Genomic DNA, 24,728 nt, shown 5'->3' on the forward strand with positions numbered 1-24,728 from the left:
CTCCTTCTCCTCAAATTTGGCAGCCATACACCTGCCTCAGGGCTTTTGAACCTATGAGCCCCTCAGACTGTTAACACTCTTTCTATATGGCTCATGCCCTTATCTCCTTCAAGTCTCTTTTTAACGTTCTTTTACCAGTGACCCTTTCCCTTATCATGTCAAATGGCACTGTCTTCCCCCACCCCTCCTCTTCCCTGTCACTCTAGACATTCCCTAGATCCCTTTAACTAATTTTCTCCCCAGCACCAGTCTGGCATTCTGAAGAGTTACGTGTTTGGCTGTCGGCTGTAAACGGTATGCGGGCAGAGACTTGATCACCACCGTTCATTGCTCTAGCCTCTGCTCTTACAAGTGGCCTGACCACAGTAAATATTTGTTAAATTCAGTAAATTAGTGCTCCTTGTGAGTCCTGGATCTGAGACCGAGGCAGAGCTGGAGGAGCCCTTTCTGGATACTTGCCTTCTGTCTGAGTTACAAAGGTCAGTGTGTCCACTGGGGCGCCAGCCTCTCTTTGCAGTTCGTAGGTTACGCTGGCCAAATACTGCTCGACTTCTCCCGTGGGCTTCAGTTCCAGTTCAAATCTAAAGATGTCCCAGGGCATGTACACAATGTTAGAGTTTTCGGTGACGATGTTAACCGCCCCCAAATAACTCCTCCTCCATGGCAACCAATGTATGGCCCTTATTTTAATGTCATCTCTTGTCTCTCACTCAGGAGGATCTTTCTGATCCCTTTCCATCCCTCCAAGAACCTAAGGCCGGGGGAGATCCCAGGGGGTTTGGACACACAGAGCAGGAGCTGGCTGGTTGTGTCAGCAAAGCTGACAAGAAGCAGAGGGAGCAGAGAGAGTTGAAGACAAGGAGCCCTCAAGCACGGCCAGCGCTTCGAACACTTCAGTGGGCTCCCAGGGGAAATCCAGCTAATGGGTGTGGAGGCTCAGAAACCTGGACACTTAGGAGCAAAGTGGAATCTGTGTTCTGATTCCACTCCCTAATGCATAAGGGAGAAAAGGGAGACACCATCTATACAGAGATGTTTTCAAAGGAGTACAGTGGTACAATTGTACAAGTACAATGGCTTTAGCTCCCTGGAGGGAGTGTGCCAGAATCATCTTGGTTGTTTATTTTCTGAGCTAGGACCCTCTTTTAGGCTCATGATTTACCTTCCAGCTGCCCCTATCCCCACCCGCCCCACCTCACCTATGAAGAAACTCAGTCCTACTCAAAGTTTACAGAGGAATATAAGTGCCTTTCAGGTGTGCTGGACAGAGGACCGCTATTTTAAGTAATTAAAGGATGGTACGGACACCCAAGGCTGGTGGCACAGGCCTCTTACAACACACAGATTTCCCTTCACCCCATCAAGTGGCCATAATATGGAAGGGGAGCAGATTCAGGGTGGGACACTGAGCGACTCTGACCTGGTGTCCCTGGTCAGCGGATAGTAGGAGGCCAGGTCTAGGGAGGTGATGGTGGAATAAGTGCCTGAGGTACAGGAGTCCAGGCCAGGAAAGAGAGGCTTGCAAGCTGACCAGGACCGCCTGTTCTCATTGAGAGGTGGAACCACTTCTGTCTTGTCGGTGGAGACGAAATGCAATGTGTTACTGGGGAAGAAAGAAGAAACCAGTGTTACCTTCACGTTACCAGTGGAAGTGAACACCCCTGATGGCCGTATGTAGGTCGCGGTGCCAGCGTGTGCCCCCTTAACCTGCTCTCTGTCTCTCCTCTGTCGGCACCCACCTCAGGTTATCTCATTCACTCAGAAACAACGAACAGCACAAACATCAACAAGGCAACAAACACAGTGAATCTTCTGTTTCAGGCATCGCCCTGAGGTGTTCGCTTTTGTTCGCTGGGATCCCCACAATGGCAGAAATTAGGAGGCTCCTTATTTTACAGAGGAAACAGAGACTCCGATGTTGAATAAGGATCCCTGGGCCCTGAACTCAGGTGTGCCCCTTCCTTCCGTTAGTGAAGGGAAGCCTAAGGGTAACTCTTACTGCATTGGCTTATTTCTACTTCTTTCCCACACGGAACAAGTCTAAGTCACCTCTCCCTTTGCAAGCCTCCCCCATCGCACACCTCCTTCACACCCCCCTCCCATCACACATCTCTCCCATCATGCACACCTCCCCATTGCACACCTTTCCTATCACATGTGTGCACCTGTGTGCGCATGCACACACACCCTTTTCTTTCCCTGCTCCCCCCTCGTCTCCCTCACAGTCAAGAAGCGGGTCGGCCTCATGGTCTTCACTCTTTCAACATGCTTCTCACAAACTGTGATTTGACACCACACCATCATGCTTCCGGGCCTGCCTCCGTCAGCATCTCCAACCACCTTCTTGCTCCTAACTCCAGAGGACCTTCTTAGGATTTATCTTCCTTGATCTCCCAGGAGCATTAGGGAGACCTGTTCACTTAGGGCCATATTAAGACTTTAGAGTCCTTGACCTCTGAACAGATGATAGATAGAATCCTCCTCTCAAGTATGGACTTAAAAAAAATTAGTAAGTCCAACAAAGTTCAACAATGTCCTGATTTCATCCAAGGATTTTTTTTTTTTTTTTTTTTTGGGAAATATCATGTTCTTTTCTCAGTATTATTTCCTCATTTTAAGGGTACTTGAAAAGCTAGCCTTGCCGATAGGCTGGAACTCTGTCAGTTTTAGCTGCCTATGAGGTAATCCTGGCAGTCTCTCTCGGGTCTCTCTCGGGTCTCTCTTGGGCTGCTGAGACCCTTTACAACTTTGGCCCTTCTTCCGCCTCCCTGAACGCTACTTCTCGCTCTTTCCTGCTTCTCCTCTGCTGCTTCACACATTCACATTCTCTACACGTCTGTCCTAGTCCATCGCGTCTCACCCTACACCAGTTGTTGTTTGACCTCAACAACCTCCTTCTGCAGGTGATGCCCAAATTGGTATTTGTAGCTCCAGCCTGTTTACTGAGCTCAGAACCATTGGTCCCACTCCCAGCTGGATATTAGAACCGGTGGTCTCGCAGGACTTCAAATGAGGCACATCCCAAACTGAGTTTGTTAACTTCCTCCAAACCTCTCCCTGTCTCAGCGAGAGGCACCCCACTGCTCTTCCTCTTCTTCCTCACCTTGCAACTGGTCAACCACCAAGTGCTCATGCTTCTACCACGGAAGAATTTCTGGAGTAGGTTTGCTCCTTCCTACACCATCCCTGGCCCTCGTCTGGTTCAGGTCAAAAGCATCTCTCAACCACATTTGGATGTGACAGACTCCAACCAGTCTCCCCATCCCCACCCATGTTTCTTGTCCATCCATGCCCCACTCTGGAGTCAGAGCATGTCCTCTAAAACACCAGCCTTTCTTTATCTATGCTCCCACCTTTAAAGTCCTCTGCCTTCAGAAGAGTCCGCCATCCTTCAGGTGGCTCAGAAGGTGGACCCTGGCCAGCCTCTGCCACTTCCCTCCATGAGCCCTGTGCGCTTTGCCACACTGAGTTTTGACTTTCTTGCAGCTCCTGGACTGTTCTTTTTCCTTCAAGCCATTCTCTTGGCCTGGGAACACTCATTTCTTTCTCCTTGGTCTTCAGAACTCTGACAGCCTTCAGGTATCAGTTCAAGCATGGCTTTCTTCAGAAAGTTTTCCCCGAGTGCCACAGACTAGGTCTTACAGAACTTCATGTCCTCCAGTGTTTCCTCTCAGCATGCACTTGATACTTCTATGTCCCTCCCATGAATTAAGTGCCAGAGGTCAAGGTATATCTCATTCCATGTGTAAGCACTAGAAGGTCAGGTGTATTTCATTCCACATGCTTCATGCATTAGACACTTAAATACTATTTTTACTCTTTTTGAATCATCAAATTAATGAGTCCAAGATATGGAAACTAAGATAAATCAGTGTTTAAGGATATCATTGAAATGGAGTTCTCCATATATGCTGCATCCCATAATCATGAGATTAGGACTCTCATGCTCTATCCACTGAGCTAGCTACCACAGATTAGCAAGTTCCCTGGTATTTTTCCTATGAAAAGAATGTTCATTTCCCAAGGATGATTTCTCTAGAGTTTATGTTTCTTCATTCTCAAAACAAACACACAAACAACAAAAAAACATAACCTATTAAGTGATTAATCAGTGAGTCCTAAATGTCAATTTGATGAAACCTGGATAGTCGAGGAAACTGGAATTATTTGGTGACTCTAACCTACGTTAAAAGTAGGTAATTCACTACCTTATTTCCCCCCACACCCCCAAGATCACAGGGCCCTGAATTATCTCAGGCAGTCAAGTCCTACGGATCCAGTTTCCACTCTCCCTCTCACACTGGCTAGTCCCATCTGGTGGACAGATTACCTGCCACTAAGCAGCTTGACTGGCCTCGTTGGAGAAGGAACGATGAACTTCAGCTGCCCAGCTTTCAAGGCAACTTGCATCTCCAGGCCTGTCTCATGGAAGAAGTTGGTGTTCATTTGGATCCCGGTCCTTGAAAAGTCTGGGATGACGATGCCCATGTTTGTCACAAACTCCATGGACACAGAGGGCTTTGTCACCAGCTCCATCTGCAACTGTAAGTCAGAATATGACCTGTTCAGCTTCATTAAATACCTCTGTCCCTGTGTAGTCAGATCAACTGCCCTTCCCCATCCCTGGGCAAACATGTTTGGACCACTCATGCCTCAGGAAACATTATTGTGATTTCTTTGGAGGAAGAAAAGCCATGTTCTCAGTTCCCCAGAGCCAGACTACACTGATATCCAGCACCAGGAAGTGCCCGAGCTGCTTAAAGTTAACGTAATAGGATGAAAAGAGGACAGGAATCCGATTTTCTTGAGAATAGCTTGTTCCTTACTGCTAGGAGCTAGCCAGGTGGAGCCCCCTAGTGGAATCCTAAAGTTTTTCATAAAAATGAATAAGGGGGCGATGAACCATGAGAAACTGTGGACTCTGAGAAACAATCTGAGGGTTTTGGAGGGGCAAGGGGGTGGGAGGTTGGGTGAGCCTGGTGGTGGGTATTATGGAGGGTACATATTGCCTGGAGCACTGGGTGTGGTACATAAACAATGAATTCTGGAACACTGAAAAGAAATTTAAAAAATAAATAAAAATTTAAAAAAAATGAGTAAGGTGATGACAGTGATGATATACTTCAACTTGAACTACACACATTTTAAAATCGTACAAGAAACCCACCACGGAGGAAATGAACAACCTGAGGGATGGGAAAGTGAACAGGGTCTTACATTGGCTATTTCTAGCTTCATTCCGGCCTTGATTCCAGGAGTGATGACCCCAGAGGAGGAGACTTGCAGTTGTAACCCAAGTCCGGTGGGCAGTTCAAAGGCGTTGTCCATGAAGATGTAGTGAAGAAACAAGTCATTCACTGAGCCCTTCCTGATGGCCTCTCCAATCTGTAGATCCAACAGGGGATGACAACGACAAGTAAGCTTCAGCCAAGCGGGATTTGTGAAAGGAAGCCTCCCACATATCAGACAGTAATTGTTCTTCTTTATCCAGAAAAGAACAGACTAGCATATTTTGATTAGCTGAGGATTTGATCAAATGCATGATTATTGGTTTCAACAGATTGGGATGTAAGAAATTGCTCTTCCCAGATACCATGTCATTTGAACTAGTGGTTCAGAGTCACTTAAGAATAGGGTTCTGCCTCAGTGCTTTCTGAGCTTTAAGTAGCCTTGGATGGCATGGATTAATTCTGGTTATTTGGAGTCTACATGGAAATGAGGGCTTACTGAAGTACAATCTATTATGATAAAACAACTCTTTTAAAAGATTGATTTTAGAGTGGGGGAGGGACAGAGGGAGAGAGACAAGCACACACACTGCTGAACACAGAGCCTGACTCAGGGCTTGATCCCAGGACCTTGAGATCTTGACCCAAACCGAAACTGAGAGTTAGCTGCTTAACCAACTGAGCCAACCACGTACCCCAAAACCATTTTTTTTAAACTGACAAGCTACTGAGATGATGAACATATTAGTATGCATTTTTTTTAAATAACATTTTTAGAAAATAACTTGAAATCTGGTTTCTTAAAGCCAACATTATTATTTATCAAATACCAGGGAATATATTTACACATTTTCTCCCTTATGAATAAATTAATAATGATGGAAACTATAGCTCATATTTAGATAGTGGATGACAGTTTGTCAAATACTATACCAATGATTTCATAATCATTTGATATAGAGAACTTGTAGCATAGATATAGAGAAACACAGTTAATATTGTTTTCCATATGAACAAATGGATGCCCACAAAAGATACACCTAATATTATCAAAGGCCTAATTTCTAAATGTTACCAATTCTTTGCAATCTAAGAATCTTCCTCTCTGAAATTCAAAGCAAACTGCTTCCCTGAAGGAAGTACAAGCACCTTCTCTGGTTTGTGGGACAGGATCTTAGGGGTCTAGGAGATCTACAAAGGGCATGGGCTAATCTCATTGCTTGTGATGGCGCCTGGCCTACTTACCATCTGGGGGATACCAGGAAGAGTGTGAACACCATTCAGCAACAGCCTTCCCAGGAGCTGGATATCATGGAGCCTGACAAAGCCAAGCTCCTCTCCCAGGATGCGGAGGTAGGCTCTGGCTTCTGGGAATTCTTTGGATTTCAAATCTTTGATCAGTCTCTCGACATTGAGCATAATTCCATTGACCATGTCCTGGGATTTTAATAATAAAATGTCTAATGAGATGTCAGCATCATCAAACACTTTTAGAGTCCTCCTGTGGGGCCCATCTGCTGCAGCCGTGGTGGGTTAAACATAAATACACAGGTGGGGATATAGGGAAGCCGCTGAAATCACTCCCGCCTTTTACTGAAAGATAGATAGCTCTACCAAATTGAGATGAAAAAAAGAAACTGAGGCTTATCAGGGATGGGAGGTGTCTCCATGCTGTTGGTAACTTGAATGCAGGCATAATAAGAGGGACCTCTGTTCTCCAGGATCCCAGGATTCCTAGGGCTCACCAAGAGTAGAAGATATCTCCCAATTACCCCTTTTTCCTCTGATGAGAGATGAATACCAGGGGTTTCTTGAGAAAATATAGCTGCTATATAAATTGGCCAAAACCTTGAAAAACACCTTATCCTAGAAAAGTTCTTCTTAGAGATTAGAAGAACACCATAGACTGATACTTATACATGGGGAAAAAAAAAAAAAAAAAAAAAAAAAAAAAAGAACTATTGACAGACTCCAACAGAGCAAAGAGCCCCAGCCTCATGGGGAGATGAGTAAATTAGAAAGTGGAGGTGGGGCCATCTGTTAGCATCTAGGAGTAAATTATTGCCCTGCTTTTCAAACTGAAATGTACATACAGGTCACCTAGGGAGTGTCATTAAGATGCAAGTTCTGATGCAGTAGATCTCAGTGGGGTCTCAGAACCTGCGTTTCTAACAAACCCTGATGTGAGCCAATGACTGAATCAGACTGGGGATAGCAAAAAACTAAAGAATGAGAAACTCCAGATTATACAATCTATTTTCTACTCCTTAAGTGGGGGCTTATGCTAGCTTCAAAGTAGATTTTGCTCCCACTATACAAGTAAGAGCTGAAGAAAGCAGTTAATAAGGAAAATAAGAATTCAAAAATTAATATCTGCTTATTAAACAATCAGTACCAGTCATGTACCCTGCTTAGCATTTTATATACTTTATTTCATTTAGTCTTTAAATAACCCAGTGAGGTATGGATTATTAGCACTCTGGGGATGTAGAAATAGAGTATCAAGCAGTTTTCTCAGGAGTGCACAGTTTGAAAACAGTAAGGTCAGAATTCAAATCCGTGCCCCAGAATTTCCACTGGTAATCATTATGGGAGAGTGCCTCTACTGAGTCTGGCTCCTGGGCACATTGAATCTCTAGGAGGCTTATAACTGCAGAGGACCCTAGTCTTTACTTCCATGGGACTGGTTAATAATAGCCAAAACTGTCATTTCAATTAGATAGCTCCTTGACGACTTCTAGGCTAGGAGGAAAATGTTTTGCATTGAGATCCAAAGCTTTTCTTAATGAAAACATACCTGCTCACGTTTATCATCTTTGGTATAGCCGAAGTGGTCAACTAAGACCTTGGAGACATGATCAGGAACTTGGTTATCAACCCAGTACAAAGCCTTGTTCACACTGTCTGGGAAAAATCCTTGCTTTCCAAAAAGAGCTTCCAATGTTGGCTCAAAACCTTTCCCTTCCAAACCAATCTGAGAAAGAAAATCAGGCAAGAAAATGCCATCAGGTTGCTTTGTTCTATGTCAGCCTCCAATCCCTCTTTAATGTCCATTTAATTAAACAAGTATTTAATGAATACTATGCAGTAGGAGCTGAACTCAGCAACCACAGGAGTTGACTTATTTAAATCTTACAAGAATCTTGAAAGGCAGAACTTGTTACTTGTCCTTTTTCCAGAAAAGGCTAAGGTCAGAGAGGATAAGCAATTAAACAAGAGATTCAGATTGGGAATGAATTTGGGGTTTGAACCAGATCAGTCTGATTGCACAGCCCATGTGTTTTGTTGGCTTTGAATCTAAGGGCTTCCCTAAGACATCTACATTTCCCTTAATACTACAGCGTCATGCTTCAGGTGACCTTTAGCTAGAAGGCAGGAGGACGAGGGAGGAGGGAAAGAAGAAGGCCTCAAACTGATGGTAGGAATGAGCTGCTTGATCTTAGCTCCTCCCCAGGCTGGCTCATGGTCCCCCCCCCCCCCACTGACTTTCTATTTATGGAGTTGTACAGAACTGGAGAGAGGATGGGAGCTTCTTCTTAGTCTCACACATACCTCAAAGAGGTCCCCTGGAGCAAATCCAAAGACAGTGAGGGTTGTTTTCAGCATGCTTTCTTTAGGAAGGTAATTATTTGGATCAAATATGAGATTTCCCTCAATTTTGGCTGAGACAGAGTCAAGCGATGGCAAGGAAACAGATTTGGAAAGCTGATAGTTCCGGGAAAATTTTGAGAAGTCCATGATGGTTGGGAGTTGAGATCCTTTCAGAGCTTCTTCTACTGACTTTTTCAAGCTAGATGGAAAGAAGGAGCGTATTTTTAGCTTACACACCATGGTACAAATCCATGTCTCTCTCACCCCAAGGAAATATGGATTGCCGAATGCTACCAAACGATCTGGATTTCATTTGCCCAAGAGCTTGGCTCAGGACTGCTGCATTTTTGTGTGCATGTTGTCCAGAAGAAAGAACACTCCATAAAGGGCAGGCATCTGCCTTTAAGAATGAGGGGGGGAAATTACTCTTTGCCCTTTGTGGCAGATGTGGGGAAATTACTGTTACTTACTTTTTGATATACAGTTCTTCTGAGTTTAAGATGTTGGCAATGTGGGAAGCCACAAAGTTCTTCACTTGCTCATTCTGTTCCCGTGGAAGAAGCTGGATGATTTGGTTAATATCTGACTGGGAAGGGCCCCTCATCAGCATGAGATAGGCAGCCAGTCGCTTATCCCCTGGAGAGGCATCACTGAGGAAAACTTGAAGAAGAACTTCCCGGACCTGTAGCCAAAAAAGGAGACTGTTACCACTGTCCTTTGGTCAGAACACAGAACATGCCTGGCAAACACAAGTGTGGTCTGCTGGTGGTTACTACATACAAGTCAAATTTCTTTCTGATAACTTTTCAAATGCTGGTATGGTATCTTCTAACCAGTTTCCCTCAGAAAAACCAGCTCAAGGAAGGGTCTCAGATGACTCCTATTAAATGCATGTTACATCCAACTGCATTAACATACTCAAGTTGGGACTTGAGGAAGATCTGCTACTATAAGTGAAAACAAACCTGTTTAACCGTAAGTTATTTCAATGTGGGAATGTAGGTGGGAAGGGAAAGTGAGAGTTTGGAGTGAATAAATAAGGTGTTTTCCAAAGCTCTGGAGTCATTTGCACCCAATTTGGGAAGATGGTGGAAATCAAGCATGTTTTCCTAAGGTGAGATTGATGGTTGATGGGGGAACAGCATGTAGCTAAAATCTCATATTCTGAGGCTAGAGTAGGAGTGTGGTCTATTATTTCTGTCTTGTCCACATACTGCTAGGCAGTCAAGAGGCTTGTTGAAATTGGCAATTAGAAAGCAGTAGAATGATGCGATTTAGAATCTCTTTCCAAGTCCTTGTTAATCTGACTAAAGTTTTTACATTCGGACTTCCTCTGTGGACTTCACCTCATCATTAAGCTCCATTTTCCGCAAGGCCTGGATGGCAGCCTTCTGAATCAGCAGGGATGGCTCTGTACTTTTGATACACTTCAGGACTGAAGACCTGAGTCTTGGGGTTACCGTCTCCATGGTTCTGCCAATATTTCCAATGACCTGCATTGAAAAGAAACAAGGGCAAGTCAGGTACAGAAGGAGAAGTAGGGGGTGTTCATGAAAATGCTTCTGAAACAATGCATGGCCTACAAAAGACTGAAAGTACCCTCAGAATCAAGTAGGTGTGATCTTGGTTCCCAGTGCAGTCATCACGAATCTGTTCTGACAGGTAATCAGCAATATCCAGTAGGTCCTGAGTCACCAAGGGGTTAGCCTTATGATAGCTGCGGAATGAGAGTTAGGACTTAGCAAGCACAGCCGAGTTTATTTATGATATAAACTTACGTGTGAAGATTTCTTATTTCAAGTCTTTGCTCTCAACATAGCTAGTGGAAAAAAAACAAGAGTATGCAAGAGAGTCTGAAAGTGGAAGGTGGGGTATAATCTTAGTACAGAGATGTGGGGTCTTCCTCAGCTCCTACTAGGAGAAGCAGTGTGAAACTCACTTGTTGACTGTGTGACTCAGAGCATATAGAGTGGCCCGGCTCTGCTGCTCCTTTGCTGTGCTGAAGATCTCCTGCAGTCTCTCAGCTGAGGGCTCTGGCATCAGGGCCATCAGGTAAGTCACGGCATCTATCAGGAGGGGGTTGGCCTTCTCACTTCGCAGCCACTGGAGGATGTGAGTATAACACTGGGGCTGTCCACACTGAATCAAGGCTTGTAAGGTGATGGGGCTGAGAAGGAAAGAGCAGAGAAGGTTACAGAGATCGCCTTCAGGCAGCTCCAATATCCTTGGCCCATGATTTCTGAGATCCACTCTCCAAATCTGACCATCTTCCAAAATCCAACACAGATCCCAGGAAGCAGGAAGCCTTCTCTACAAGTACTGTCCACTGGAGAAGCACCACGGAGGAAAGTCTCAAGAAGGACCCCAGAGTTACTGACCACAGAGGATTATCACTGCCTTTCATTCAGAACATAGACCGTTGCCAGACAAGCCCTGGCATGGCCTCATTTCGGTCCTTAGTCCTTCCTCTGGTCTTCCCAGCAGTTAGAACCAGTGCCTTAAAGTATGGAGAAATCACAGAATCACTTTGTTTGCCTAGTTCTCTCTCCATTAGTGTAGGCTTCCAGAGGGCACAGACTTCTTTTTCTCCCCAACTTTCCAAGATACTCACAATAGAATGAGGAACTAGAAGATACCCATCAAAATGTGGGAAACATTGCTCTCCCATTTTGACACACAAATGCCTATCTGCCTTGAATGCAGCATGGGTGTGTGTGTGTGTGTGTGTGTGTGTGTGTGTGTGTGTATGTGTGTCTGTCCCCCAAGGAACTCTAAGCACATTAGCTGATATTTCTCTATCCAGCAAACATAAATTGATTGACTAGTGGAATTATTGGATTGATATTTCAGTGGCCTCTGAGATTTTCTGCTTGGCCAAGGTTTGAAAGTTTAGGCCCTTACCACAGGTCATACAAAATATATGGCTACAACCATTAAAGAAATACCTGGACACCTCGATCAGCTTTGGCAAGAGGGATGTGAAGGCCTCGTTGTTGAGACTTCTCAGCTCAGTAATGAGTTTACTGAAGAGGTTAGCTCTCTGGGCATTCTTCTCGGAGACATGCAATGTTTGCAGCTCCTGGATAGTCTTCACAATGGCCTCAGCCTGCTGTGGGGGTGGTGTGGACTTGGTGCGCTCAAAGGCAAGACCCACCTCTTCAGTGCCTGGAAGCGGGGGGTGGGGAGTGTCAAAGGGGTTCTTGCTTACCTCTACATTTCAACCACCTCCTGGTCTACTGAAAATTGGAAATTAGGGAGGTACAGCAAAGAAGAAAAGAAAACTATCCTATACTCAATGCCTGTTCTATATCTGGCTCTGTGCTTGGTGTTCGACTTCAGTGTTTTTACTGACTCCTCACACTATCCTATGGGTTCATTATTATTCCTCAATTTAAAGATAAGGGAACTGAGACCCAGAGATGAGGAACTCACCTTGCCTAAGACCTCTCTGAGTGTAAGAGGCAGAGCTGCAATTGAATCCAGGCTTGTCTGAATTTGATCAGATTACCTCTCTGCTGGAAGGAACTAGACATGACTGTGGCTGCCACTGACATGACTATGGCTGAGGCTAGACCCATTGATGCTCACCTGCCATTTTTTCCAAAGGGATCTATAAGAAGCTGATGGGAGAAAACACTTCTGTGTCTCCTTCATAACCCTGCCCTGACCTATGCCAGGATGGGGGTTAGTGTGGAAAATGTGGGGGGAATGGGGGAAATGTGGTGCAACGGAAAGAGTCCTGGCTTCAATTAGACCTGAGGGCTGATTTTGCACTACTTCCAATATTTGGAGACCTTGGATATATCACAAGCTTCTCCAAGTTTCATTTCACCCTCTGTAGAATGGGTATAAAAGCACACATGGCTACCACATGACGTCACAGGTTGCATTTAAGGGAACAATGAGGGGATGCATAAGACCGATTTAAATATAAGACAAATGCAGGGTTAGGGTTAGACTAGAGATTGCTAAGGTTTTTTTCCTGCTCTAAAGACTAATTCCTGACTCCAAAGGGCCTCTCCCACTTGCCCCACCTCATCCAGATCCCAGGCTTATTTCAGAGTGTAGGAGGTTGTCAGACCTACCAAGGTAGACTTAGGAGGCCAATTTCCTTTTTACGAAAACCTAGGTAGCTTTGGGATATTTCTCCTTTTCGTTTATTGCATTGGCACTTAACATTTTGAAAGGGATGTGCTTTCTCACTAGAGGAGCCCATACCCAGAACGTCAAACCCCACTTGACTCATCAGTCAGCAGACATCTCCTAGCCATAATACATGCTGTGTCTTGGGAAGATTTCCAAGCCCTGGCAACAATGTGCATATAAAATCTTACCTTCCTCAAAGAAGCGGCTGTTGATCTTAGGTGTGTCTTCAAGTTTCAAAGTTTGTGTAACTTGTGCATTCATCCCATACTGACTCCTGGTAACAAAGGAAGCACATCATGTCATGGATAGCCAGTTCCCTAGAGAGTAATATTCTTTTCATGTTGAATGTTTCCCTCTCTACTTCTACCCAAATCCTGCCTCCCTTTCAAACCATTGAATCCAGCCTCCTTGACCTCCTTCCCTGCCAATGAACACCCTCCACCTCCTCCTGGTCATGCTACCTGCCCTTCCATTAGAGGGACATCTGTAACTTATCCCTTTCACTACTCTGGAGTCCCCAGAGGGTAGGGACTAACACTGTGCCTTGAAACTCCTGTGTTTCTCCCTCAGCACAATACCAAGAATAGAACAATTAATCAGTAAACACTAGTTGATGTCTCAGGTTTCAAAATGGATTGGGATATACAAGTCTCTGGTCCCAATCCCAAATCTTCGATAAAGCCTTTTTAACCAGGGCAGCCTGCAATGATCCTTGGCTTTTCCTAATCCATAACCCTTAGAGTCTGGGTCTAAGATATCTTTTGTTGCTCTCAAACTGTTTTGTATACCTAAGATTTTCTTGCTTGATTATCTGTTAGCTTGAAAAGAGAGACGGGGGTGGGCTCTGCTTTGTACCTCCTCATAGTCTCTGCCAAACACAGCCTCGCTCGGAACAGGGTATTGAGAAGCATTCGTCTCCCATCAACCCATAAATAATGAATCAGGGTGCAGAAGGTGACCTACCTGGAGGATAAAGGCAGGAACAGGTGTTGCTCCTTGCAGATGGCTTCTGACACATGCTTCTTCTTGGGGTCCAAAGTGTACTGGCAGGACTGGTTACTGCTAATCAGAGTTGACAAGGGGTAGAGCTGTGAATGAGATTAGAAAAAACGTGTTGATCAGCCTCTGGGGGTTGAACCTGATTCTTCTGCCATGGGCATTTAACTTCAAGGAAGATGGGAGATGGGAGTTCTGCCCCACTAGATAAACAGTTGAAGAAGGAAACTTGGTACTTGGCATGTAGACAAAGGGATGCAATAACTCAGTATACCCAAAGCTGAGTCAAGCTGTAGACTCTTCTTATTCCACCCCAATGGACATCTCATCCTGCACAAAGTATATCTAACCAGGTATTGTACACCTACCCACCCACCACACATTAACACTTCACACTGCTTCTTAAGTTTTCTTTGCCTAGAAGCCTGTCCTTATGTCTTATGTCTCTCACATCCTTTGTATCTTACAGGTTCATGCTCCACATCCCCCATAAATCTTTGAGGCTAGACTGATGGATACCCGCCCACCATTCCTTCTAAGCAGATCTACCACCAAATTTGCCCAATGAACTACGTGAATAGTGCTTTCTCCTTCCTGGTCAGGCCTAGGATTGCTTGTCTGCACTGGTCAGTTTATAACTTTATCTAGTATGTCATTTATTGTCCTTTATTGGCATGCGTAGGAACCTTGTTCCTGGATTAGACTGTAAGTACAAAGGGAAGGCCCATGGTTCATCTGCCACTGTCTCTGACCTTCAGTTCTGCCCAGAGTGAGGCTAAGCATACAGCAAGTTCTCAGAAAAGACACACAGGCCAGTGCCTTGGCTTCTTCTGAATACGACCCTTATGGTTGTCAGACATTATATATTCAGCCTCAAGGACAATGACCAGGAACATTGCCAAGCATGGCAGTGATTGCTCACGCCCTTCCTGTTTATTGAGATAAGCTGTGATTCATGTCCCAGAAGATTACAAGGCACTGGGTAAGCTCTGGTAATATGGTGCTTAGTGATCCCTGTTGAGGTGACAGGAGAGAAGGCTAATACTAAGGGGCTGGCCTAGGCAGGGAGCAGAGAGGCCAGGCATTGATCAGGGTCATACATGGGATGAAAGGATAGGACACTGGAATGCTCTTGATAATGTCACTTCATAGGAGTGAGGGACAGGAGGGCAGAAAACAGGTCCTGGGACTTCCTCAGAGGTTGGATGCCTGGAGCTGGGGACATCCAGTCCTCTTATAGGAAACAGCAATAGACGGCTTTGCTATCCTCCATTAAGCTCTAGAACCTTTTCAGGGATGGACAGTCATTACTCTCCAGGGATGGTGGATGGTTCGGTGTCCGTGACAGAAAGACAGCAAGAAGGACAGAGCTCTGGACTGGGAAGTCAGGAACCTGACTCTGGTCTTGGTTCAATTAATAACAGGTCACGTGGCCTTGGGCAGTCCTTTCCTGTCCTCAGTTTCCTGCTATAGTCTAGATGAAAATGAGTCTGGGTTGATTCTTCCCTAAAATTCTTACCAGCTCTAACATTCCAGAATTTTAAGACTCAAGAGGACAGTGCTCATTGCAAGGAGTAATGTGGATGTGAAACTTACCATGCCTTTGATCAAAGCAAGTGGGCTAACTCCTGTGCTAATGGCCTTGAAGTGATCACACTTCTCCAGGTTCCTTTCAATGGATATTTCTGTTGCCACCTTTGCCTTCTTTGTTTTAACAGTTAAGTCACTGGAACAGTTTCCATACACAGTATCCTATGGGAGTAGAAGATACAACAGGTGTATTCAACGTGGGAAAACAGCTCTGGATGCTTTAGAGGGGCTAGGAAAGGAGCCTGGGAGAAAAGGCAGGAGCAATATGGATTGGGAAGGGATTTTCTTCCTCCTAGGCTGACAGTGGGCATTGCTGCTACTCCAGAGCTAGACTGTGAAGGCCATGAAGGGTGGTTCTGGTTCTGAGGCAAATCTGCCTGGCCTCCTAGGACCCAGCCGACTCTGACTATATTCTGTGCTCTCAGAGGATTTTCTCTATTGCTCCTTTCCAGCATGGATTCCAGTCGCCTTGTGCTCAGTGTGTCTTGGTTCTCTCCCCAGATCCCGAGCATACCCTGAGGGAAGGTCTTTGCAGGACACATCTCTGTCTTCTCCAAGTAGAGCAGATATAGAACTTAGAACACAGTAAGGGCTCAAAAATGTTCATGGGACTCAACTAAATTGAATTTTCTCTCAGATCAAAACTTGAAATTCTTGAGAGAGGCTGGCAACAGATTCCATTATTTTTTGGGTTTAAAATACACAGAGCTTTACTGTGTTATATCTTGTGGGGACACAACAAATCAAACAGAAGAGTAGGGTGGTCAGGACTCCTCAAATACTGCTTTAAAATGAGGCTCTCCTCTCTATCTGCTCAGGAGGGATCCATCAGTGGGCCCAGGGGACAGGGAGAGCCCTGGGTACCAGCACTTCACACCAGTACTGGGCTTAGTCATGTGGCTAAGTCAATAATCCACTTTATATACAGAGTGGGACCCAGCTCAAATATGTGAAGATGAGTTCAAAGGGCACAGTTATCAATTTTCTGCATTCTCACCAGAAACAACTCTTGTTTATCTGCTTCTGTCTCCAGGGGAACCAGGAGGGCAGAGATGATGCCCCTCTTGATGTTCAGGATATGTGTCGGTTCTTCCTTCTCTGGGTAAAGTAAAACTTGCTTCCCTTCAGGAATGGCCAGCCTGAGCTCGTACCTGTTTCAGAGAGGGTGAGGTCACAGACGTGTCCTTTTTCTCCTGTAGGCCTGTTGGACGTAAGCTAGGTAGCTTTGCAACCTCCTTTTACTTACTGGTTTTTTTTTTCCATCTTTCCTTTATAAATGTACATTTTTCAAAAAAGTGTACAAATATGTGTATGTTTTTGGCATTCTTTGACTTCTTTACCTGTTTTGCTTGCTTCATGCATCCCCACTCTGTTTTCTACCCACACCAGTCTCTGCTGTCATGTTCCTCACAGAATAACCCACTGGGTTTTCCACTTCTCTCTCCACACTCAGGCAATCCTCTCTAAAGGTGTGGGGTGGAAACATTCACACATAAAGATTTTTTCTTTGCTTGTTTTACATAGATGACGTCATGTTTTCACATTTTTTTTTTCTATCTTTCTTTTCTCAATTATACGCCACAGAAATCCTTTGACTCCATTGGTACAGGTCTGACAGATTTTTTTTTAAGCTATAGAACTTTCTCATTTTATGGCTATATGTAATTGATTCAGACATTTCCTCTATTTGATGGGATTCACTTTCTTTCCGGATCTTTCCCTCCCACATGAACAACACTGAAATAAACACACTTATACATATTATCTTCACACATTACTGCTCTTCTTTTCATGGGCGAGAGTCCCAGCCTTTTGAAATTGCTATGTCAGAGGTAGTAAGTTTTTAATTATAATAGATATTGACTATTGGCTATCATTTCCACCAGCAATGTTCACTTTTCCTCAGAGGTCACCAGCAATAGGCGCTTGGCTGTTTTATATTTTGGCAATCTTATGGGCGTAATGTGATAAATATATTGTTGCTACATTAATTACACTTCCTGACTAACAGTGAATTTGAACTTCTTTTCGTGCATTTGTTGGGTAATTACTCTTTAATAAGCCTTGAGACCATGTCTGAAGCCCATATCAACTATGGTCTTAGGGACTTCCCTTCGGGGATGTCCTTTTGGAAATTCAGGGCTGCACCTGCTCTGGTTAGGTCATAAGGAGGAAAAGGAGACCAGGCACATCTTCCATAGCTCAACATCTTTGCAGAAAGTTCCAGATACTGCAGTGTAGGCTTGGAAAGCCGGTGATAGTCAAGAGCAGGAGTCCCTTCTGTTTGGAGAAGGTAAAACCCGAAAAGAAACTACCAGTCCCTCCTGTCACTGCATCCCTGTGCTGCAGACATATTCAGGTCTTGGATAAAATACTGGTGACAGACAGAAGCATGAAGGCTTACTCGGCAGAGAAAGGACTGGCTTTCATGTCTAATGTTGAACAAATCGAAAAGATGGGGGGGGGGAGTTTCTGATGCTCCCAGACCAACGAACCTATGGCTATCTGTATTTGCACACACTTAGGACACTACCAACTGTGATCTGGACTCGAGGCAGGGGTGATGTTCACAATATTTACAACACGAACAACACAGACATGGATCAGTCAGAAGACAGGCCAGCGGCAAGCACCAGGGTGACCTGGTCACTGTGCTTGGGCAGAACTACAGCCTGGGCAGGGCAGGGCGGTGGTGGGGGTACTTGGCATTCCTGCACTCGCTGAGGCTGAGCCTTGCTGCCCGCTGTGGAACAGACCCTGCCCCACACCAAGTCCTGCTGGACCTTCCCTGAAGACCATGGGGCTATGGGTCTTGTTTAATTCTTTAAACAAGAATTCACCTGTTTAAACAAACCATCTCACCTTTATTGTCTCAAGGAGATTTAAAGCATGGGAGTTTTTAGAAACACATTTAAATGACAATTAGGGGCACTTCGCTAGGGGAGGGTAAATAATGTTTACCTCTTTCTGATTCTTGGGACAACTTAGCAATTCCCCGATCCACAGTGAATACAGAATGAAATGTTTATCCTCACATACAGGCCCCACATAAAACACAAGCATTCATCCCTCCCTGGATACACATACCCACACACACACACACACACACACACACGTGTGCACACACACACACACGAATGCACACACACACATATCCACAACACATCCAGCAAATCCCAGAGCTCAGAAGTTCAGACAGGCCCACGCCTTACTTGGACATGGCAGCAGCAAACTCCTCCGAGGTCTTGGTCTTATGCAGTGAGGGCCTACCCTTAGGGTTGAAGCCATACCCTTCCTTCAGGGTGCACTGGCTTGTCCTGAGGATAAAGCTGCAGAGTTGGGGGACCTCCAGCTCAACCTGAGAAGACGGTAGGAAGCAGCACATGAAGACTCTCCATCAAGAACATGAGACCATTCACAGCCCAGGGCTTACTCTCTAATCAGGACACAGAGGGAAGTACTGTTGGGGACCACTGGTTAGAGGGAATACAGTGTAAGAGCTAGAGGAAGAACAAAGGAGGCAGAAAGAAAGCCATCGTTGGTTTCAATGGCAAATGTTTCCTCAATGTCACCAAAAAAACCAAGCAACCTAACTGTTCATATCTCTTGGGGCCTATTCAGAACTTCATGTATTGATGGAGTTTACAGAGATCCCTAAGGGTTATTTGGCACTGTTCAAGAACTTTCTGCAATGATTGAAATGTTCTACATTTACCGTGTCTGATAGGAGAGCTGCTGGCCATGGGCACTTGAAATGTGGCTGGTATGACTAAGAAGTTTAAGTTTTACTCAATTTAAACAGCCATATGTGGCCAATGGCCACCTTATAAGACAACACAGACTAGTGGGGCCCTAGAAAGAAGAGGTCTGTTTTCCAACTTGACTTCTCTTTCCCACATGGCCCCTAATAGTGACCCTTAGATCCATTCCATGTGAACATGGACAGGAATACAATCATTTCAGCAATAGGTAAAGTTTTGAAAACAAACTACATATTCAAATTTTTCTTTTTTTTTCTGTTTGTCTTAAGATTCTGTTTGGCTCCGAGTCTAAAAACTGTACTCCAGAATGCTTTCCTGAGATGCCCCCCTCCTTTGGCTTACCCACTGGGCTTCTCTCATCATGTTAAATCTACCATCCTGCAATGCTAATATTCTAGATCACATATTCCAGTTACATCTTAGAAACTAATGGAATAATAAATCTGGTTGGCAAAATTTTTTTGCTGCAGAAAACTCAGCAGAGTGGCTGACTTTCAAACCTAGGGACAGTCCCTCACTTTGTGATTAACGGCAGTCTTGGCATGAGCGGGGTCTGCTAGGACAGGAGCCCTGGGTTCCTCCAGTGGCTCTTCCTGTATCCTCATACCTTGCAATTGATCCTGGTGGCACTCCTTGAATCAGCGGCCGTGGGGACACCAGTGGAACTCTCAGCCTCATAGCTGTATACGTACTTCCTGAGGTGCTTAAAGTGAGTTGCACCTTCTAACATGGGGAGAAATAGGTCAGCGACATAGTAGATAATTCCCCCAAAGAGTAGTCTACTGGGAAGAGAGAGGTCGTGGCAAAGATCATAAAAAATGGTAATTAAACTCAAATTATTTTTAATTGACTTTGCATTATATTGAATTTCCCTTTACAGATTTAACTGCCCCACTATGTTTTGTTGAGGATAATGCTTAAATTTGCCAGTTATTTTTTGAATGTATTACCTGAGGTGCAGGGAGGGAAGTGTTAAACAATGGGGCTGAGAAGGTCTATAAGAGAGACTGGGGAATTAAGAGTCAGCAACATAAAGCAAATAGCTCTAATGCCTTTTCAGCTTGAAAATACCTCAGTTCTGTGGGTCTTTTTTTTTTTTTTTTTTTTTTTTTTTGGTTCTACCAAATTCCTGAGGCAAAGTTCATTAAGTCTTAGGGATATCTGACTGTCTTAAGAAATTCTGGAGTTTTCCACTGTGAGAGGAATTGGCTGAGCAATTTGAGGAAAAGAGCATTTGGGGCACGAACACAAGGGCAGTGATGCCAGGAGGCCACAAGATGGCAGTGCTGTCCCATCAGAGGCCAGCCTCCCGCTAGGACGAGTGCACTGGGTACCACCTGGAGGCCAGCTCCTTTGACCCCTGGAGGTCAGGTAAATATGAGGGAGTGGGGGTCTGGATTTCTCCACAAAGGTTAAAGTCAGCATTTCCTCACCCTCATGTGCTTCGAATCAATGATTAGCCACTGATAAACAGACGGTGATGGGACTCTTTTAGAGTGCCCACGGACCAAGAGATTGACAGTCCCTGCCCCAGGCCAAAGTAGAAGTGCAGGCAGGAGTTGAGATCCCTTGGAGGTGGGTAGAGTCTCAAGGAACTGGCTTCTTGGGGCTCAGAGCTGTGCACACCCATCATATCATCCCAGCATCTTAGGGAGCTGAGGTGCAGAAGGAGGGGCTGGGGGCTGGGGGCGCCCTTCCCCGCCCAGTGGGGAAAAGCCTTACTTGGGCAGCTGGGACTGGCATTTTCCAGCACCTCGTTTTCTGTAAGAAAAGGAGAAAGACAGCGGTGGGTTTTCTCCCCTCTTCCGATGGGGCGCCGGGTCTCCCGCGCAGGGGGCCCGCTGGCGTCTTTAGAGGAGAAGCAGGTTCTGGAGAACCCTCTCCCCGGCCTGCGCTGTCCCCGCCCCCCACTGCGTTGTGCGTGGACGAGCCACCGCCGGTCGGGGTCCCCGGCCCCCAACCCCTCTTCCCGGGACCCAGGCCCCCGCGGCCCGCAGGCCGGGCCGCCCCACTCACGCGCCCGGGCGCCGGCGACCGCCAGCAGCAGCAGCAGCAGCACCGGCAGCAGCGCGGGCCTCGGAGGGCCCATGGCGACGGGGCGAGCTGCTCCCTCGCTGCTCCTCGTGTCGCCTGGCTGGCCGGCTGGCTCCTCAGGGACGGGCACCCGCAGGCAGCCGCCCGGCACTGAGGAGGGAATGCGCGGCCGGCGCCCGCGCCCCATTTATACCAGGTCGCCCGCCCAGGCCGCAGCGCCCGGCGAATTGCAAAAGGTCCAAAGGGCAGCCCGCCCGGCCTGTTTGCTTTTGCACACCAGTCTCCGTAGCCTCTGAGCTCCAGGAGGGGCCGGCAAGGGGCTGAGCCAGGGCCAGCCAGCAGCACCACTGCCCTCCTCTCCTCCGGCCTGTTTAGAATGGGGGCCCTGGGAGGTGGGGGTGGGGGAACTTGGACCCTGCCCCACCGCCGACCCAGCAGTGCCTTCAGGAGATGACCAGGCACCCTGACAAAACCCACCCCAGCTCCCTGCTCTGACGTCGTAGCCATTTCCAGAACTAGTCCTTAACGGCCTCTTCGTTGAGACATTTTCCTTTCTGTTCCGTTTTCACCAAAACGGTGACTTTGTTTTCACCAAAATTTTGAACTTTGTGGTGGCCGGGTGCCCCTAATCTTGATCAGTACCTGTGGCTATGGGTCACCTGCCTGGGGTTCAGCCCACCAGGAGGGAGCAGAGGGAAAGGGGAAGGAGGCCTGGTGAGTGACTGACCCGGTGTCCTGAGGGACCTAGTCCCCCCAGCAAGAGTCCGAGGGTCAAAATCTTCAAGAAATCCCACTGAGGTGCCCCCTCCATCTTCTTGGGAAACTGGGGAGAGGGGTTTTTCCCTGCATGCACCAGCTCCTGGGTTTCCTCCAGGGATGGGGAGGCCAATGAGGAGAAACCGAGTGGTGGATGAAGAAAGCATGTTCCTTGGAAACACCCCAGAGCCTCCTCCACAAATCCTTCCCTTCTTCCTCCAGGAGACATTTAACAAGGTGCCTTCTCTCGCAGCTGTAGGGAATCCACACAGCATGGATATTTCAGCTGCAAGGGCTTTCTCCACCCAGGAGCCGTGCTCAGGTATGATAGATGGGATGGACCGACAGGGGAGACTGGCCTGTCCACAAGGCACCTCCAGTCCACTTGGTGAACAGATGCAGAGACGGGAAACTGCCGGAGGGCCCTGAAGGTAGGCTGTCAGGAGCGCTAAAGTGGGTGGGGCGTAAGGGTTGGAGGAGTGCAGGGCAGGGGTTGGGGCAAGGAGCCCCAAGCGATGATGACCCGGAGACAGGGGACTACCAGATACACAATCGCCTGTTGCATGAGCCAGTGCTTACTAGTCACAAGTGGGTGCTTCTGTATCCAGATGGAGAGGTTGCAGTCTTCTGGTGGTGAGAAGGGTGGTTCCAGAAGGGTTCCTAAAAAAAAAAAAAAAACAAAAAAAGACGAAGGGTTCCCTTCGTGCTCTCAGGGGAGACGCACTCTACAACGCTCTCAGGGGAGACGCACACTACATAGGCCTTGTTCCTGGCACTTGTTTCCACATTTCTCCTCATTGGTGTATGGTGGTCTTTAGCCAGGAACTCCTTGGGCCTCGGAACTCCCTGCTGTGACCAGCGGTTTTGCATTCACGCTGTATTAAAGTTGTTATTAGGCTGATGGTACCTGAGCCACTGAATTGTGGAAGGTCTGGAAGAAGTATCCGCCCCCCAAATCATTTCTCTGAGCATTTTATTAGAACGATTTTATGACTGACTTTTCATCGGAGGAGCTGACGTTCATATTTTTGGAAACGCATGTTCACTTTAAAGAGAATGGGTGAAAAATTTAGGTAGGAAGAACCAAATGGAGATGATGAATGAGGTCTCTGTACCATCGTCTGTGTCAGCAGAGAACATAATTGCTGTGATTGGGGAATCAAAAATGAATCTGATAACTTGGATGTTGGGAAAATTTGTGGGGTGTTTGGATGCTTCTGAGCTGTCACCATCTCTAAAGGAGAAAGCCCAAGACAAGGAAACATGGGGGTTAGCTTCTCTGTTTCCCTCATTTTCTCTAGAGAGTCACCCTGTGCTGGGCTCCATCCTCTGATGGGACCCAGGACACAAGCACCACGGAGCAAACGTTGAATCGTTGAGTTGACCTGAGTATGTTCACAGAAATACTGTGAGGATTAATATATGGACTTTTCTTAAATTATGAATCCACTTAGACCCTTTGTCAAAAGCTATTGGAAAACATTAGCATTGTTTGTGACCACAGGCTTCCCCTTCATCTTTTTCCTTTGAGTAAAACATTTCTCAGTTCCCTCTCCTCAACATGTTCTAAGTTTCAAAGGATATCAACTAGTTTCCATAGAGACATTAAATAGAATTAAGATTCAGGAAATCTTATGGTATAAGCTACCCATTGAGCAGAAAAACATACTGGTCCAGAGAGGTCAGCTGATGTAAAGGAAACCAGTGTGAGTATTAGACTCAGGAAGACCAGAGAGATTGAGTCCTGGCTTTCTTGGGAAGTTTATAACCTTGAGCAAGTGACTCTGCCCTCCTAAGCCTCTGTGTAGTCATCCCTAAAATAGGATTAAAATTATCTACCTTCCTCCTAGCTATTTTTGTGAGAATTAAATGAAACAATTATGTAAATAATTGCACTGATAGCATGATATCTGGCAAAAAAAAAAAAGAGAAGAAAGAAAAGTAACTTATTATGTGTGTATCAGAGCAGAAGTATCTTTGTAGCATACCTATTGAACTAGTTAACCCTGCTGTATACAGAAGCAGAGATTAATAGAACAAAAATAGGAAATCTGGGTTGAAGAAAAGCCAAAGCAGAACAGGGCATCCAGGAGGGTTAGGCATAGCTGTCTGTTTGTCTCTTTCTTTTTTTTATTAAGTTCCGTTAGTCAGCATATAGTACATCATTATTTTTTGACGTAGTGTTTGACAATTCATTAGTTACATATACCGCCCAGTGCTCATCACAACACGTGCTCTCCTTAATACCCATCACCCGGGTACCCCATCCCCTCACTCCCCTCCCCTCTGTAACCCTCACTTTGCTTCCCAGAATCCAGAGTATGTTTGTCCAGAGTTTGTCTCTTGATGATTCCTTACATTTCTGAGTATTTGAAATCACTGCCCTTTCTGAGGCACATGGGGGCCTTCCCACAGCAGGCGGACTAGTGACTCTAGCAGAGATGCATTCTGGTGTCACCAAGATTAATCCTAGAGAGTAGCTGCGATTTCGTGGCTCCTAGATGCAAAGTCCCATTGGGTGAACCATCAGTCTGAGTAAACACAGAGCAACGGGTCCCCATTAGGAAGCCACCTGACCAGTTTTAAAGGAATTAGATAATGTTGAATAGTCCAGCTGCAGCCTCTA

General features: G+C 45.9%; 1 protein-coding gene across 1 annotated transcript in view; it reads right to left on the reverse strand.

The window, feature by feature from the left end:
* Nucleotides 1–21,490, reverse strand: part of APOB (apolipoprotein B) — a 37,413-nt gene extending 15,923 nt beyond the window's left edge. The window contains exons 1-20 of the mRNA XM_032866920.1: nt 21,329–21,490; nt 21,035–21,073; nt 19,920–20,035; nt 18,764–18,909; nt 16,549–16,702; nt 15,558–15,713; nt 13,929–14,053; nt 13,154–13,239; nt 11,765–11,984; nt 10,759–10,986; nt 10,419–10,536; nt 10,166–10,312; nt 9,290–9,501; nt 8,781–9,018; nt 8,026–8,202; nt 6,474–6,665; nt 5,218–5,385; nt 4,331–4,542; nt 1,421–1,603; nt 460–581 (exon numbers count right to left, since the gene is read on the reverse strand). Of these exons, the coding sequence (XP_032722811.1) occupies nt 460–581; nt 1,421–1,603; nt 4,331–4,542; nt 5,218–5,385; nt 6,474–6,665; nt 8,026–8,202; nt 8,781–9,018; nt 9,290–9,501; nt 10,166–10,312; nt 10,419–10,536; nt 10,759–10,986; nt 11,765–11,984; nt 13,154–13,239; nt 13,929–14,053; nt 15,558–15,713; nt 16,549–16,702; nt 18,764–18,909; nt 19,920–20,035; nt 21,035–21,073; nt 21,329–21,401 (3,112 nt within the window). The 5' untranslated portion in view covers nt 21,402–21,490. The remainder of the gene's footprint in view (nt 1–459; nt 582–1,420; nt 1,604–4,330; nt 4,543–5,217; nt 5,386–6,473; nt 6,666–8,025; nt 8,203–8,780; nt 9,019–9,289; nt 9,502–10,165; nt 10,313–10,418; nt 10,537–10,758; nt 10,987–11,764; nt 11,985–13,153; nt 13,240–13,928; nt 14,054–15,557; nt 15,714–16,548; nt 16,703–18,763; nt 18,910–19,919; nt 20,036–21,034; nt 21,074–21,328) is intronic.
* Between the last annotated feature and the right edge of the window lie 3,238 nt (nt 21,491–24,728).

The sequence above is a fragment of the Lontra canadensis genome, unplaced genomic scaffold (genome assembly GCF_010015895.1).
Source record: "Lontra canadensis isolate GAN:19392208 unplaced genomic scaffold, GSC_riverotter_1.0 scaffold32, whole genome shotgun sequence".
Classification (NCBI taxonomy): Eukaryota; Metazoa; Chordata; class Mammalia; order Carnivora; family Mustelidae; genus Lontra; species Lontra canadensis.